The sequence below is a fragment of the Lepidochelys kempii genome, chromosome 19 (assembly GCF_965140285.1).
Source record: "Lepidochelys kempii isolate rLepKem1 chromosome 19, rLepKem1.hap1, whole genome shotgun sequence".
NCBI lineage: Eukaryota > Metazoa > Chordata > Testudines > Cheloniidae > Lepidochelys > Lepidochelys kempii.
Genome location: NC_136398.1, coordinates 7,869,124 through 7,882,681, shown reverse-complemented (window position 1 = coordinate 7,882,681; position 13,558 = coordinate 7,869,124). Strand labels below are relative to the sequence as shown.

Here is a 13,558-nt window from a genome sequence, read left to right as displayed (position 1 = left end):
TCTTGTGCATTCCCAAGCATTAGTGTAGTCTTTGATGGTGTGAAATTTACCAGATGATGCTGGTGAGTGAATCTCTGCCAACTGCTCTCTCATATGGGCCTCCCCAGGAACACCACGGGCAGCTCATAAATTATAAATCACCCTGATGCTTCTGGTAGGGGATGTTGCCTGGAGGCCTGTCTTCTCCTGCTAAACTGTTCTGCTTATAAAGGTGAAGCCATTCAAATGAAGACTCCCCATTCCAGACCTTGAGGAAGCAATTAAGGAGCAATGATGCAAATATTTGTGCTGCAGTCGGAGGGGTTGGCTAATTGCCTCCCCTTAAATCTGTTATCCCAGGCTTTTGTTCTGGAGTCAAATTAACTCTTTGCACTCCCAGCCCCCTCCTGTTAATGAATAAAGAGGAAATTGTGGAGCAAATGATGGAAAGATTTGAAAGAGATAGAGGCTGCCCTGCATTTGCTAGCTAGACCTGGTCTGCAGCACTCCTGCAACACCGATGCTAGGATGTAGTCAGGTGAACCATCGGTGTCCTCTCTCTGTGGTCTAGATGAGCCTAGGGCCAGATCCTCAGCTGCTGTAAACGGACGTAGCTTTATTGAATTAAGTGGAGCTGTCAGGATCTCACCCACAGTGGTTAAAATACTGGTGTCCTGCCTGTAACAGCACTCCCACCATCCCCTACTGCGCCAATGGGAAAGCTGAAGAAAAATGCCAATTATAGGCAAAGCCAAAGTAGGTTTAGTTCCTATTTTGTGACAATGTTATGAGCTTCCTCAGGGAGACTTGCTGGTATATTGCATTGCAACACTTAACATTTGAACCCCCAAATGCAATGCCCGTCTCCTTCCTACCGAAAATCCTCAATGAAGGTAATGTTACTGATGACGTTATTTAATCTCAAAGGGCTTTTACCTTCCATGTTGGCTCACAATCACTTTCTTTAAGATTTAAATATTCCTCAATTTCTTGCGACTGTTTAATCTGCCTAACTTTAAACTTCTCATTGCTTAGATACTACGCCGATGGATAGATATAAATACTGCTGCCAACTGTCAAGACAATGAATGAGACAATGCCCCTGATAAAAATGTAACACAGTATTAGATAATAAACAGTATTAGATAATAATGGTCCCAAATGCTTCCTATTATATTGTGGTGATCTGGGGCTAGAACACTGGAGGGTTTTTTTTAAATAGAAATATGGGCCTTGAATGAATTTGGCCTAATGTGCTAATTCAGATTAAGATCTTTCTGGTATGGCTCAGCCTTCGCTTTCCAGAGCGTGTCAGTTGAGGGCCTGCCAGTTTGAGACTTTAACATTCCATGCTCTGTCTGCTGTCCCTGGATGTTTAAAAATCTCTTGGCAGTTTTCATATTTGTAGCGGTTTGTCCAATATTTACCAAAACATTTCCCTCCTACTCCTGTTCTGTAGGGTGTTCGTGTCAGTTGATCTCCTGGTTGGTGCACTCCAGAAGTGGGCAGCCATTCGGGGTGGTTTCCTCAAGTCCCTGTCCACTTTGGGGGTCCAGAAGCTAGAAAGCGGCTATGTTTATTTAAACTAAAAATCTTATTTACCTCTCCAATTAAGTTTCTTTTTCTCTTTCCCCTTCTTTCTCTTGTCAATGTTATTCCTTCAACCAACAGGGAGTTTCCATCCCATCTCAACCTAACTTTTAGAATTAACTGAAAATAGTTCTTTGGTAACATTCACTTCCTTTTTTGTGTGACCAACTTTTTAATTAACCTTATGTAACTTCAGTTACAAAAGAGGAACCTTTTGGGGGGTGCCATTTCAGCTACTTGCCAGGTGGTGGCGCTTCTTAATACTGCAGTCCTGTCTGGGATAAATCAGAGATGCTGATCCAGTAAGAAGTTTGGGGGTGGTGGTGGGTATTGGTGGGATTTGTTCATTACGTTGTATTCCATGTAGATTTGATTGTAAATTGGTTCTGGATTCAGTGTGGGGTCTTGATCTGGTACGGGCCATTTTAGTACCTGCCTGTTGCTCTGTGAAAAATAATGGAAGTGGGATTAGCTTGAAGTGTCCCCTATACAGCAATGTGCATTGTTCAATATAAAGTAGCTGAGATCAGCTGCGGGCAGTACCCACGCTCTATATTCCCTTGAGTAGGTGATCATTTTTCTGGCTGTCTTAGGAACAGGTTTATATGGCCCCTCTTATCAGCGAATCTGAGCGCTTTATGATCTTTTAAAATATTTGATCCCCACAGTACCCATGAGAGGTAGGGATTATTGCCATGTTGCCAATAAAGAATTGAGGGACAGAGGGTATGTCCACACGGGAATAAAAGCCTCGGAACCCAAGTTAGCTGACTCAGAGCAGCTGCCGGATTTTTATCCCCATGATGATGTAGACATACCCCGAGAGGCTCAGGCTCAGAAACCAGTGGGAGCTAGATGCCAACACGCCTTTGAGGATCTGGGGTCATGCATAGCGCTCTAACCGCTGCACCATCCTCCTTTCACCTCCCACTCTGGAAGCACTGAGAGTTCTTGGACCCTAGTTCATCTTCATGACAGGACATTAGCTGCATTTGAGAAGAAATTTAGGTCTTTAGTGGAAATAAGAGTATTCTCTGGAAGGATGAATGGACATAAAGCAGAAGGCTTCCAAGCATGTGTCAGTCCAAAAGTGAATGGGGAAGAGGGTGCAAATGACAGCTGGAGCGTGTTGCCTGAGTTTAAAACAAGACAGGGAAGTACCAAAGTGTTCTTTAGTATTTAAAGGTTTCAGAGTAACAGCCATGTTAGTCTGTATTCGCAAAAAGAAAAGGAGGACTTGTGGCACCTTAGAGACTAACCAATTTATTTGAGCATAAGCTTTCGTGAGCTACAGCTCACTTCATCGGATGCTCAAATAAATTGGTTAGTCTCTAAGGTGCCACAAGTACTCCTTTTCTTTTAGTATTTAAAGAACAAATCAATATATGCTCCATGCACAGCATTCCACCAAGAGATTTGCCTGGGAATTTGCAAACTCCATCTTTGTATTAATGGGAGAAACTTCATGCCTTGATGCCTTTCCTCTCTAACTACTGTAATCCTATGTGTTTGTTTCTTAAATGACATGCTACATCCAACAGCCTCTGATATTCAACCAACCAACCACGCACCATGCAAATTTAAACCTTTTTACAAAAACAAATACACATGATGACACAAACAGTCAAAAAATATTAAAATAGTGTCATTTGCAAGCTCTATTGCGACAGCATAGGCTCCGCGGTGTAGACATAGGCGTAATAAGTGTCCCTTGACTATGCTGCCCTAGAAATGTATTCTGCCACTGTGGGAACGCCGCCTCCCTGAACACAGTTAGCTAGGCCTACAGTGCTCTTCTGTCTGCGGAGCTGCGTCTACACTGGGGGCTTTGTCAGCATGGTTATATTGGGCAGGAGGGTTTTGTTTTTATATCCCAGCCTGACAGAGGCTCTGTAGTAGACATAGGCTATGTACAGCCCGGTGCACAACAGAGCCCAGCTCTCAGCTGGGACCTCTCAGTACAATATAAACAATCAACTCATGAGTAAGTCAGGCAACTAACTTTGCAGAAAAGTGAGTATACACCGAACACACTACTCTGAGGCAGGATCCACCGCTCCCACAGCATCAGCCGCTGAACTGCAGGCTAAAAGTCTCTCAAACGCTTGCTTTTCCTTTGCAGGCCTTCAGCGCTCCTTAGATCGCCAGGTGTTTTGTTTGTGTTTTTTTGGAAGCAAAGCAAAGCTAGCCTTGTTTGTAGGGAGGGGAAAAGGAGTCACAGACAGGTCAAGCCCGAGTCGGTACCAGAGCTGGGGAAGAGGACTCAGGGCTCTTTCATCCACAGCTGCCCTAAATCTGCTAGGGCTGAAAGATTAGCCAGGGGGTTTGTGTCGGGGGCGGGGGGGGGGCACTTCGGGCGTGTTTCTAGTGCAGGGGAGAGTCAATTGCTCTTTCAGTGCCGGCGAGTAAACGCTCCCTGACGCTGCCCCCGGGAAGTGGGCTGCGGTGGGACCCCCAGGGCCGGCCAGGGCTTGGGGCAGTCGGCTGCTCCGCCGTGCCGCGGCCGGGGCCAGGAGGGAGCTGCCGCCGGAACAGCTGAGCTGGGCGGCGCGCCGCGGTGATTTACACGGGCGCGCCCCGCCCATTATGCAAATCCCAGCCCCCTGGTTGGGGGTCCGCTGGCCGGTGGCGGGGCCAGCCGCTGCAGACGGGATATAAGGCGGTGGGGGAACAATGCACCCGCGTCCCAGCTCGGCCGCTGCGATTGCGGGAGGCGGCCCCGGGGGTGCAGGCTGCAGCCAGCGCGAGCCGCCGCTGGGGAAAGGTGACTCCAGGGGGTGGGTCCTGGGGCTGGGGCCCCCCCGCTCAGGGGCTGTAGTTTGGGGACCCTGGGAAACTTGGAGGCAGCGCGGCCCCCCCCCCCCCGCCTCTGCCTTGCTCCAAGCCGGGCAGCAGGGACCGACCTGCTTGTCACTTACCCGCCCCACGTGCGTGGGGGGCCGCTGGGCGGCGGGGGGGTGGGAGCAGCTCCGCGCGTGGGGGTGCGCAGTGGTCTCCATGGGGGGGGTGACTCCGGTTTAGGGCTTTGGGGTCTCTTGTGGGCGCGGTCAGCTCCCCGGTGGGTGGGGGATTGGGACCCCCTTGGTGGCTGCCTTCAATGGGGACGTGATGACACACGGGAAGATGCCGCGAACGCCCCGTCATTACAGATTGGGGGGTGGCCACGCGACAGTGGCTGATGTTGGGGTGTTTCCCTGCCTGGCTTGGGGCGGGGGCTTACCCCCCCCGGGGGTTAGGAGCGTGCCCTTGCCTGCATGATGCTGACCCTGCGCTTTGGGATCCCCAGGCGTCCCGCTCCCGAGATGGAGTTCGACTCTTACCAGCATTACTTCTACGACCACGACTCGGAGGAGGATTTCTACCGATCCACCGCCCCCAGCGAAGACATCTGGAAGAAATTCGAGCTGGTGCCCACTCCCCCCACGTCGCCCCTGTGCAGCGCGGCGGGGAAAGCCTGTTGCCCCGGGGCAGAGGAGAGGTCAGACTGGCTCTCCCACTGCTGCCTGGCCGGGGAGGAGCCGGAGTATCTGATCGGCACCGGGGAGATCTTCGGGAACCTGAGCGCCTTCGTCCTCCAGGATTGCATGTGGAGTGGCTTCTCCGCCCGGGAGAGACTGGAGAAAGTTATGACCGAGAAACTCTCCACGGGCACGCAAAGGGTTAATCCGCCCAAGCCCTCCTTTGCCCAGGAGTTCGGGTTCAACAACTCGGTGAGCGAGTGCGTGGATCCTGCTGCCGTCTTCCCCTGCCCCTTGGCCGAGAACAAACCCCCCCCCGCCGCCGCCGCCCCCGGGGCCGAGAGGCGCTGTGATTCTGGTAAGGGAGTAGCAGAACAACCCACGCGTTCCCTTGCTCCAAATCAGGGTGTGGGCTGTTCCCAGTGAACTTCCCGCTTTCTCCAGCATTGCAAAACCGCTCTCCCGTTCACACACGGGTGTTGGTAAACAGTCTGGGACCGGCGCTCTGGAAGCCCAGCCCCCTTTTGTGGGGACTCCAAGCTAGCGTAAAGCCCACGGACAAGAACAAAGGGAAGCTGAACCGTCTCTTTCCTGCTAGGATTTTTGCTGGGGAAACCCCTGCCCTTTGCAGGGAGGGGGTGGCCCTGGAGGGACCCCGGATTCCAGATTTCTGCTGCTTTAAAAAAAAAAAATCTTTCCCTCCTGCTGCGAGACAGCGCTGGGGAACGCGCTCTGAGCCTGGAAGCTCGCTGCCTGGGGAAGTTTGCAGCTCGCTTTAGATCCTGTTGCAATGCTTTCCATCGCAGCCATATTGCTGTTCTTTCGGCTTGATTTGGAGCACCCAGCCTGAGGTGTTCTCCCATGACTAGGTTTCAGCTGATCAGGCCGCTCCCCTTTGCAGCCTGGCAAGGAAAGTCTGTCTCTGAGGGCCTCCTAGGTCAAAAGGCAAAATCTGTTTGTGGGCTTTGGCCGTCACAAAACAATTGTTCACGTCTCTGGGGTCACCCCGCGTACTGGTATGTGGGGGGAGGCAAGCGACTAGATGCATCTCCTAATTCTTCGTAGCACCCTAGCGCTGCCTCTGCAAAAGGGTCCTGTCTCCTTGGCCCTGTCCAGTCTCCCAATCTAGGAAAACTGGTCTAAATACTAGACTGAGGCTTGAAGGTGAAAAGTGATAAAGGGAATGGTGTGTCAAGCCACCAAAACTAAGTCTGAACCTTGATCTGTAGGGGTGGAAGTTTCATGCATGCAATTCTTTAATTTTTTTTTTTTTTTTTTTAAAAAAGCCCTTGTCTTAAATTTGTTGCTTAATGGTAGGCAAAAATCCTCCCAAATCAGCAATTTTTTTTCTGCTCCTTCTAGAAATGAACAGTTGGTGGTGGTGTGATTTCAATACACCTAAACTCGGGGCAAGATTTAAATGACTGCCCTCTGAAACGAAGGGGGTATGGTGGAAGTGCTGACACAATCTTGGGGGTGCAGGGCTAGACACCTCATTATCTTGACCCTAATACTAGTCTGACTGATGAATCAGGGATGAGTAATTTGGTTATGACTCATTCCAGGGATGAGGATAGCTGGGCCAAGAAGCACCTTTAGGACTAAGATTTAATTACATTAGGATGATGGAGATAGTAAGGAGGCTGTGGGCTCTAAAGGGCTTAATCTCAATTAGTGGGGGGGATGGACGGACGACTGAATTCATTATTTCTACTTTCATCTTGCTACTTTGCTGACCTGCTCTTTACCTGATCTGAATCCAGGGCCCTTGAGCACATGCTCCTGTCCACATGGTCCCAGAACAAAAAGCAACAGATTGTAGCAAACAATGAGGGGGGCCCTCAGTGAGTGACTCAGGCATTGGCCAATGAGGGGTGGGAAGCTTTGCAGTAGCAACATTCCAACTGCCTGCTGAGGCAGCCAATGGCCACCTGGCTGGGAGGTGGGGCCCAGCCCGTCAGATTTTTATTAATGGAGAAATGATACTATTGTCTACACAATGGAAGTTTGTGACAAAAGAAGGGCATAAAAAGTGCACCATACAAAGCAACCAGGAAATAGCATTGAATATCAGGAGGGGTGGGGATGTGTGTGTTCTAAAACAATAAAACCACAGTAGCAAATTCTAGACTGCTGATCACCAAGTGGTGCAAGACCTCTGAAGGATAATCTCTCTAGCATTAGGGGCACATGGGAGACGATGCGGTCTAATGCGTAGAGCGGAGGATTGGGAGTCAAGAGCCCTGGGTGCCTCTCCTCTGATTTAACAATAATCTGTTGGCATGATGAGTATTGGCAAAATGCAAAAAGACAGACCTCCACTATCTGCTAGGCTAGAGCTTCACTCTGTGTCGAGGGTCTTATTCCCTGATGAGCTGCGTGACCCGTGGGCAAGTATATTAAACAGCTCTGCCTCCGTTTCCCCAACTGTGAAATGAAGGCAATACCCATCTCAGTGAAGTGTTTTGACCGAGTGAAAGGCATTGCTAATGCAATGTATTACTAAGCCAGTTGGAATGCCATGCGCAAGGGATATGTGCTTTCTTTTGAGCTTCACAATCTCTTTGGGAAAGACCAAGTGACTTTGGGAAGTGGCGGGGAGTGAATTTATAGTAGCTGCTGTAATTCATGGATGGCTAGAGTGGAGTTTTAAAGAGTTGGGTCTGTTCCTCTGTTTACAGCTTTGATAACCTTTCCCCTCCAACCCTTTCTTTAAGGTTGAACATGTTTAGAGGTGGTGAGGGGAGGAATGTTAAATGGTGGATGGCTTAGAGGTTCATTGAGCTGATGGCAAAATGTCCCCCCTCCCCACTGTGTAAGAGGGGAGGATTGTCTCTCTCCATCTTCTTTTCCCCTCCTCTCGCCATTCAGCTGGAGGGGGGGAATACCAGGGTGGGGGATGAATAGGATTTATAACTTGTGAAAAGTAACAAAAAGTCACTAAAGTGTGAAGCTGCAGTGAACAGGAACAAAGGGCAACTCAGCCCCCAGATCCCTCATTTACAATTCCAATGGGCCATGAAAGAGCCTGACAAGCAGGAGCAGGGGGGGGGGGAAGATCTTCAACTCTGTCCCCAGCCACTAAGGCTCTTGCTCCCCTCCTTTCTGCTGGGGGAGGTGAGGACTGGTGTAGCAGTGGGAGCTGGGGGTGCAGGAATTTCTTGCCTGTTGGGTCTTTGCTCTTAATGAGTGTTGCCCATAGTGTGTAAGGGAAACAGTAAAAAAAAATCCACATCCCATTTCCTGGGACACAGAGCCTGAAGCTAAGGAGAGATCTCAGTCCTATGACTGGGATTAGGTGATGTGGGATCGACCATTTCAATCATCCTTCTGGGAGCAGAATTGTTTTGTCCAATGCACGGCGGGATCCATGCAATATGATCCTCTTCCTGATAAGTTTAACCTAATCTCCAGAACATAAAAAGGTACTGGAGATCCATGCACCAGGCATGGTGCTGCACCATGGTCTCTTCCTTGGGCATGTCGCTGCACTATTCTAAGAGGCTGGGCCAAGGGGTAGCTGAAGGGAATAGTTGAATGATTCCAAGTGATGGGTTGTTTTGCTTGCGTCTGTTTTGAACAGAGGGTGAAGAGATTGATGTGGTGACAGTAGAGAAGAGACAATCGCTCAGCATGAGGAAGCCGGTCACCATCACGGTGCGAGCCGACCCCCTGGACCCCTGCATGAAACACTTCCACATCTCCATCCATCAGCAACAGCACAACTATGCCGCCCGCTCTCCACCAGACGCCTGCTCCCAGGAGGAGGCCTCGGAGAAGGAGATCAAGGAGGAGCCCCTGAGCAGCCCAGAGCAAGCCACAGAGAGTTCATCGCCTGAGCCTTGCCTGCTGAAAACCGGGAGCGCCCCGAGCTCAGATAGCGAGGACATGGCCAAGAGGAAAAACCACAACTACTTAGAACGCAAGCGGCGAAACGATCTGCGCTCACGCTTCCTGGCACTGAGGGATCAGGTCCCCGGTCTGGCTAACTGTCCCAAAACCCCCAAAGTGGTGATCCTGAGCAAAGCTTCAGAGTACCTGCAGTCGCTAGTTAGTGCAGAGAGGAGGATGGCTGCAGAGAAAAGGCAGCTGAAGTTGAGACAGCATCAGCTGCTGAAACGAATCGCCCATCTCAAGGGACGTTAGCTACCAAAAACTCGACACCTTTCCAATATTGATTTGCACATTTTTGGTTATTGTGAAACCTCCAAACTACATATCCCAGAATGCACTGCAGCCAGCGCACACAAATATGGCTTGCGTTCTAGGAAATTTAAACTGTGTGTGCGGGGGGTGGGTTCTTTGTCTCCCTTATCCACGTCTGGTCTTGGGTTCCTCCTTTAACAGAGCAGGGAGTTGCCAGCTGTGGGCTGAGTTAACTCTTAGCCTTTGGGGATGCTGGTATGTTGGCACCGGAGTAATGTAGACACTGGATTTTGCAAGACCCTTGGGCTGAAATTTTCAAAAGTGACTATTGAGTTTTGGGTGTCTCATTTTGAGGGTGTCCAGCTTGAAGCACCTGGGCCCTGACTTCCAGAGATGCTGAGCATCTGAACAGAGATGTGGAACAATGCCTGCTGAGGCGTACAGGAGGTGCCTCTGAACTTCAGGCCTCAGATGCCTGAAATTGGGCACTCAAAAATTGAGGCCATTTTCCAAAATAAGGGCCCGAGTGGACAACCCTAACCTAGAGATGGCAGGATCCTCCTTCAGACAGATAAGACCTCTCACTGAATCCAACTATTCTGTGAATTTACTTTCATACACACAATTTTGGGTGGATCACTAACATGGCCGTTGCTGCCATGCACCTAGTAAGTTTGATTCCACTCCTGTCATTCAACCCAACCCCAGCACCGGTTCCCCTGCTGCGGTACTCTTCCACCATCCCTTCCCTAACCCACCCTCGGTGTCTGTACTGGTCCGCCTCCCCAATCACTGGCTGGCACAACATCCCACATCCTATTCTACATCGGGGGGACTGAGAACATGTGCCCAACACATCCCCCTCCAGAAGAAGTCATTACATTCTCAAGTGGCTCCCACTCCACTGCACCTGGGTAGAGAGAATCTAGGCCAGGGTGTTCAGATCCAGAATGCAAGGGGGTTGCAATCCAGTGGTCCAGTTTGGGTCCATCTCTCTAGAAGCAGTGACAGTTAGGGACTGCCTAGAGGTGGGTTGGGGCCAGGGCTGCTGTTAAAGACCCTTTTTCTCCCAGGGGTGGGTGGATGCATGGATAAACTCCTATCACTGGAGAAGAACCAAGACCAGCTTGACGTGGGCTATACCTCACTTTCTTACCACTTTACACAGTAGCTCGGCTTGAGGTTTGTGTTCTAGAAGCTGCTGTTGTAACTGCCTGAGTCTTGTCCTGGAGGACCTTTTTTTTTTTAATACTGTATTTTTGTACAACTTTTTGGAAGAGTATTGTTAAAGATTTGTCTCTTTTGTAAACCTTTTTTGGGGGGGGAGTGTGTGCATTGTCCCTGCTGCAGCGTGGAGAGTATGTGTTTGGGGGACAGGGAGTGTTCCTGATGCCTTTCTAGGGGAGTCCAAGAAGGGGGACATGTTCTGATTTACTGTTCCTAAATCCTATGTTCTGATTTACTGTTTGGAATTTAAGTGAGAGATTCCTCCTGGGATGATGTTAGCTGGGGCCCAGCTCCTCAAGCAGTACAATGGGCTATTGAATGGGGTTTCTCTCTCTCTTGCAATGAGGGTGAAAATTATCCTGTTTGCCTGACTTTCACATATTCCCCAAAAGCAGGCTCTTAGGAGCTGTGCTGCCGAAGATCCCAGGTGTAGCCCAGGACTGACAGCAAGGGCTGATCTAATTGCTGCCTGGAGTTGCTTTGTCTTTACTAGGTGGGTAGGCGCCACCTCTTTGGAGGGATCTGATCAGACCTTAACCTCTTTTTTGTTTGCTGACCTGCAGCTATACTCCCTGAAATAGCATTTGTTCAGCTGGCCAAGTGTTGCCTTCTCTCCTCCCCACAAGTCTCCCTCTGATGTGAATACTAACCAGTTGACTCAGGGACTGGGGGGAGAGGAGTAGGACCAGTGGCCTTCGTCTCCCTTGACACTGGTGGGGCTGACCCTCTACTTTGCAGCAGAGATGCACAGAGCAGCCAGTGAGCTGTCTGGCTCCTAACTGACCTATTGAGAAACTTTAGAGTTAACACTGTGGTCGGATTTAGCACTTTCTTCATTACCTCACACTTCATAAATAAATAAGTTACAAAGACAGACTGGATTGGCTTCTTCCATAGAGTTGTTCTAGGGGGGGTAACTGCCACTTGCAGCTGCCCTAACTAACTTACTTGCCCAGCGTTGAGTCTTCTCGGGGCCCCGGAGAAGGGAACAGTGGGATTGTTATTGCATGAGCAGTTGAGATGAGCTATAAGCAATGCACAAAGCTAAGGAGGGCTGCTGTGACCCAGCTCCCTTTGTGTGGACAGTCTCACAAAATTTAAAATGTGGAATGGCTACAGCAGAAGGTCCTGGGAAACATCACCTGGAGTAATTTCTCTTTAAGTGGTTTTATTGAGGAAGAGGGGCTGAGAGCTGAGTTCCTCTAATGAGGGACTCAATGTAATTTTAAACTCTTCTAATGGCACTACAGAACAGTCAGCATGTGGAATTCACTGCCCCTGAAGGTCATCAAGATGAATATGATGATGAATTGTCAGTGAGTAACTAGAGGAAAGCTCAGATGGGGAATGAAATTGCTTGCTGGGGTGGGAGGGGGGTGAGACTTCCCTTTAGGGGCTACTAAAGAATTCCCTACATCCCCATATGCAGAGTTTGAAATATTTTTTACCTTAATTTGAAGCATGTTTATTACTCATGAACAATCCCAGGTTATTGGTTTTAACTCCTGGAGGCAAAATCCTGTACTAAATGCAATGGAGCGCAGGCATCATGTTACTGCTAAGGCAGAGTCTAGAATGGGGCCAAAATGCCATTTCAAGAGAGGTTTAGTTGTCTGAATGAAGGAAGTCTTTTAAAGAATGATTAATCAATCAAGAGCTTAAAATGCTCCTTTTGGTTCCTGAAATAGCTGTCATGTTTTACACTTCTATTGTGTGTTGCAGCAGATGAGGTCAAAGCATTGTACAGACACCAGAGTTCAACTTTCCGTACTCTGCCATGACTTGCTAATGGTTACATAGCAAAACTGGGAGTCAAACTCGGGTGTTCTGACTCCTAATCCCTTGCTCTCACCTCTCCACAAAACACTATGGTAAATAATATAGGTTCAAAGTGTCTAGATTTATTTCTACAGGAGTGTTCCAAGGGGCAGCGTGGGAAGGAATAGATGCAAAAAGGAGTACTTGTGGCACTTTAGAGACTAATAAATTTATTAGAGCATAAGCTTTTGTGGGCTTCAGCCCACTTCATCAGATGCATAGAACTGAACATATAGTAAGAAGTGTGTGTGTGTGTGTGTGTGTGTGTGTGTGTGTGTGTGTATATATACACACACACACACACACGTACAGAGAGGGTGAAAGTTGCCATAAAACTATAAGAGGCTAATTAATTTAGATGAGCTATTATCAGCAGGAGAAAAAAATGTTTGTAGTGATAATCAAGATGCACTCTTCAATGAAGCAGTAGTGGGTTGAGTTGATCCTCTTATTCATACAGAGTCTGCTTGTCCCAGAGCATGACAAGAAAAAGATGGAAGGTGGGATTTTTACATGAATCTTTGTGAGTTAGCACAAGTTTAATTGAAAGTCAATGGGGACTTGTGCTGCTAAGCCATTTAGGCACCTAACTCTGATTGATTTCAGTGGCAGTTAGGAGCCTAAATACCTTTGAGGATCTGGGGTTTTAAATGCTTTTGCAAATCTCACCCAGAGACTCCATTTAGTTCAGTTTAGCGGTTGGATCGTACACAGGCAAAAACCAACTTCTGGAGACATCATCTCTGTAAAGTTGTGCACTGAGTTGGCTTGGAAGCATAAGTGCTGGAACTAAGGGTGCTGGGGGGTACTGTCGCACATTCTGGCTTGAAGTAGAAGTAACAAGCCAAATACATGGTTTCTGCCTTCAGCACCCCCAGTATAAAAATGATTTCAGCACCACTGCTCGGAAGGCTACAAAAGTACTGGACCGTAATTAGATGAGACAACACTGTAAGACCACAGCAGTGGGGTCAGGATAACTTTTAAACCAAAGTGCAAAAGCCTGTAGAGATGTAGAAATTCATTATATGCCTGTTTAGAGGGAGAACAGCTGAGCTAGATCTGGCTAGGGATAAGTCTGAGCATATTACAAAAATATTAGGGTTGCATAAAACACTCAGACATCAAATCACAACCCACTGTTGAAGAGGATGGTTAGTGGAGTAAGCATCATGTTTGAAATAGACCCACTGGAAGCACAGGTTAAAAATACATCAGGATTAACTAAACCTGACATCTACTCAGAGCAGACAAACCAAATAAAGTGTGCATGGATGAGTGGGTCTCTTGAATGAAGCTTTCTGTGTACACATTAAAGATGCCAGACTATTTGTATAAGG

The 13,558-nt window shown here is 48.6% G+C and overlaps 1 protein-coding gene and 1 long non-coding RNA gene across 2 annotated transcripts; one reads left to right on the top strand and one right to left on the bottom strand.

Moving 5' to 3' along the window:
- Window positions 1-1,721: 1,721 nt before the first annotated feature.
- On the bottom strand, window positions 1,722-5,339 carry LOC140900410 (uncharacterized). Its single transcript, XR_012155619.1, has 2 exons — window positions 4,890-5,339; window positions 1,722-2,013 (listed from the first exon to the last, which is right to left on the bottom strand). It is a non-coding gene; the product is annotated as an uncharacterized LOC140900410 (long non-coding RNA).
- Window positions 4,201-11,274, top strand: MYCL (MYCL proto-oncogene, bHLH transcription factor). Its single transcript, XM_073317661.2, has 3 exons — window positions 4,201-4,333; window positions 4,856-5,385; window positions 8,611-11,274. Exons 2-3 carry the CDS (start codon window positions 4,872-4,874, stop codon window positions 9,171-9,173), a joined length of 1,077 nt encoding a protein of 358 aa, XP_073173762.2. The 5' UTR covers window positions 4,201-4,333; window positions 4,856-4,871; the 3' UTR covers window positions 9,174-11,274.
- Window positions 11,275-13,558: the final 2,284 nt, after the last annotated feature.

Coding starts and splice junctions, on each gene's coding strand:
- MYCL (XM_073317661.2), top strand. CDS start 4,872: ATGGAGTTCGACTCTTACCAGCATTACTTCTACGACCACGACTCGGAG. Junction 5,386..8,610: donor CGAGAGGCGCTGTGATTCTG/GTAAGGGAGTAG, acceptor TGTTTTGAACAG/AGGGTGAAGAGATTGATGTG.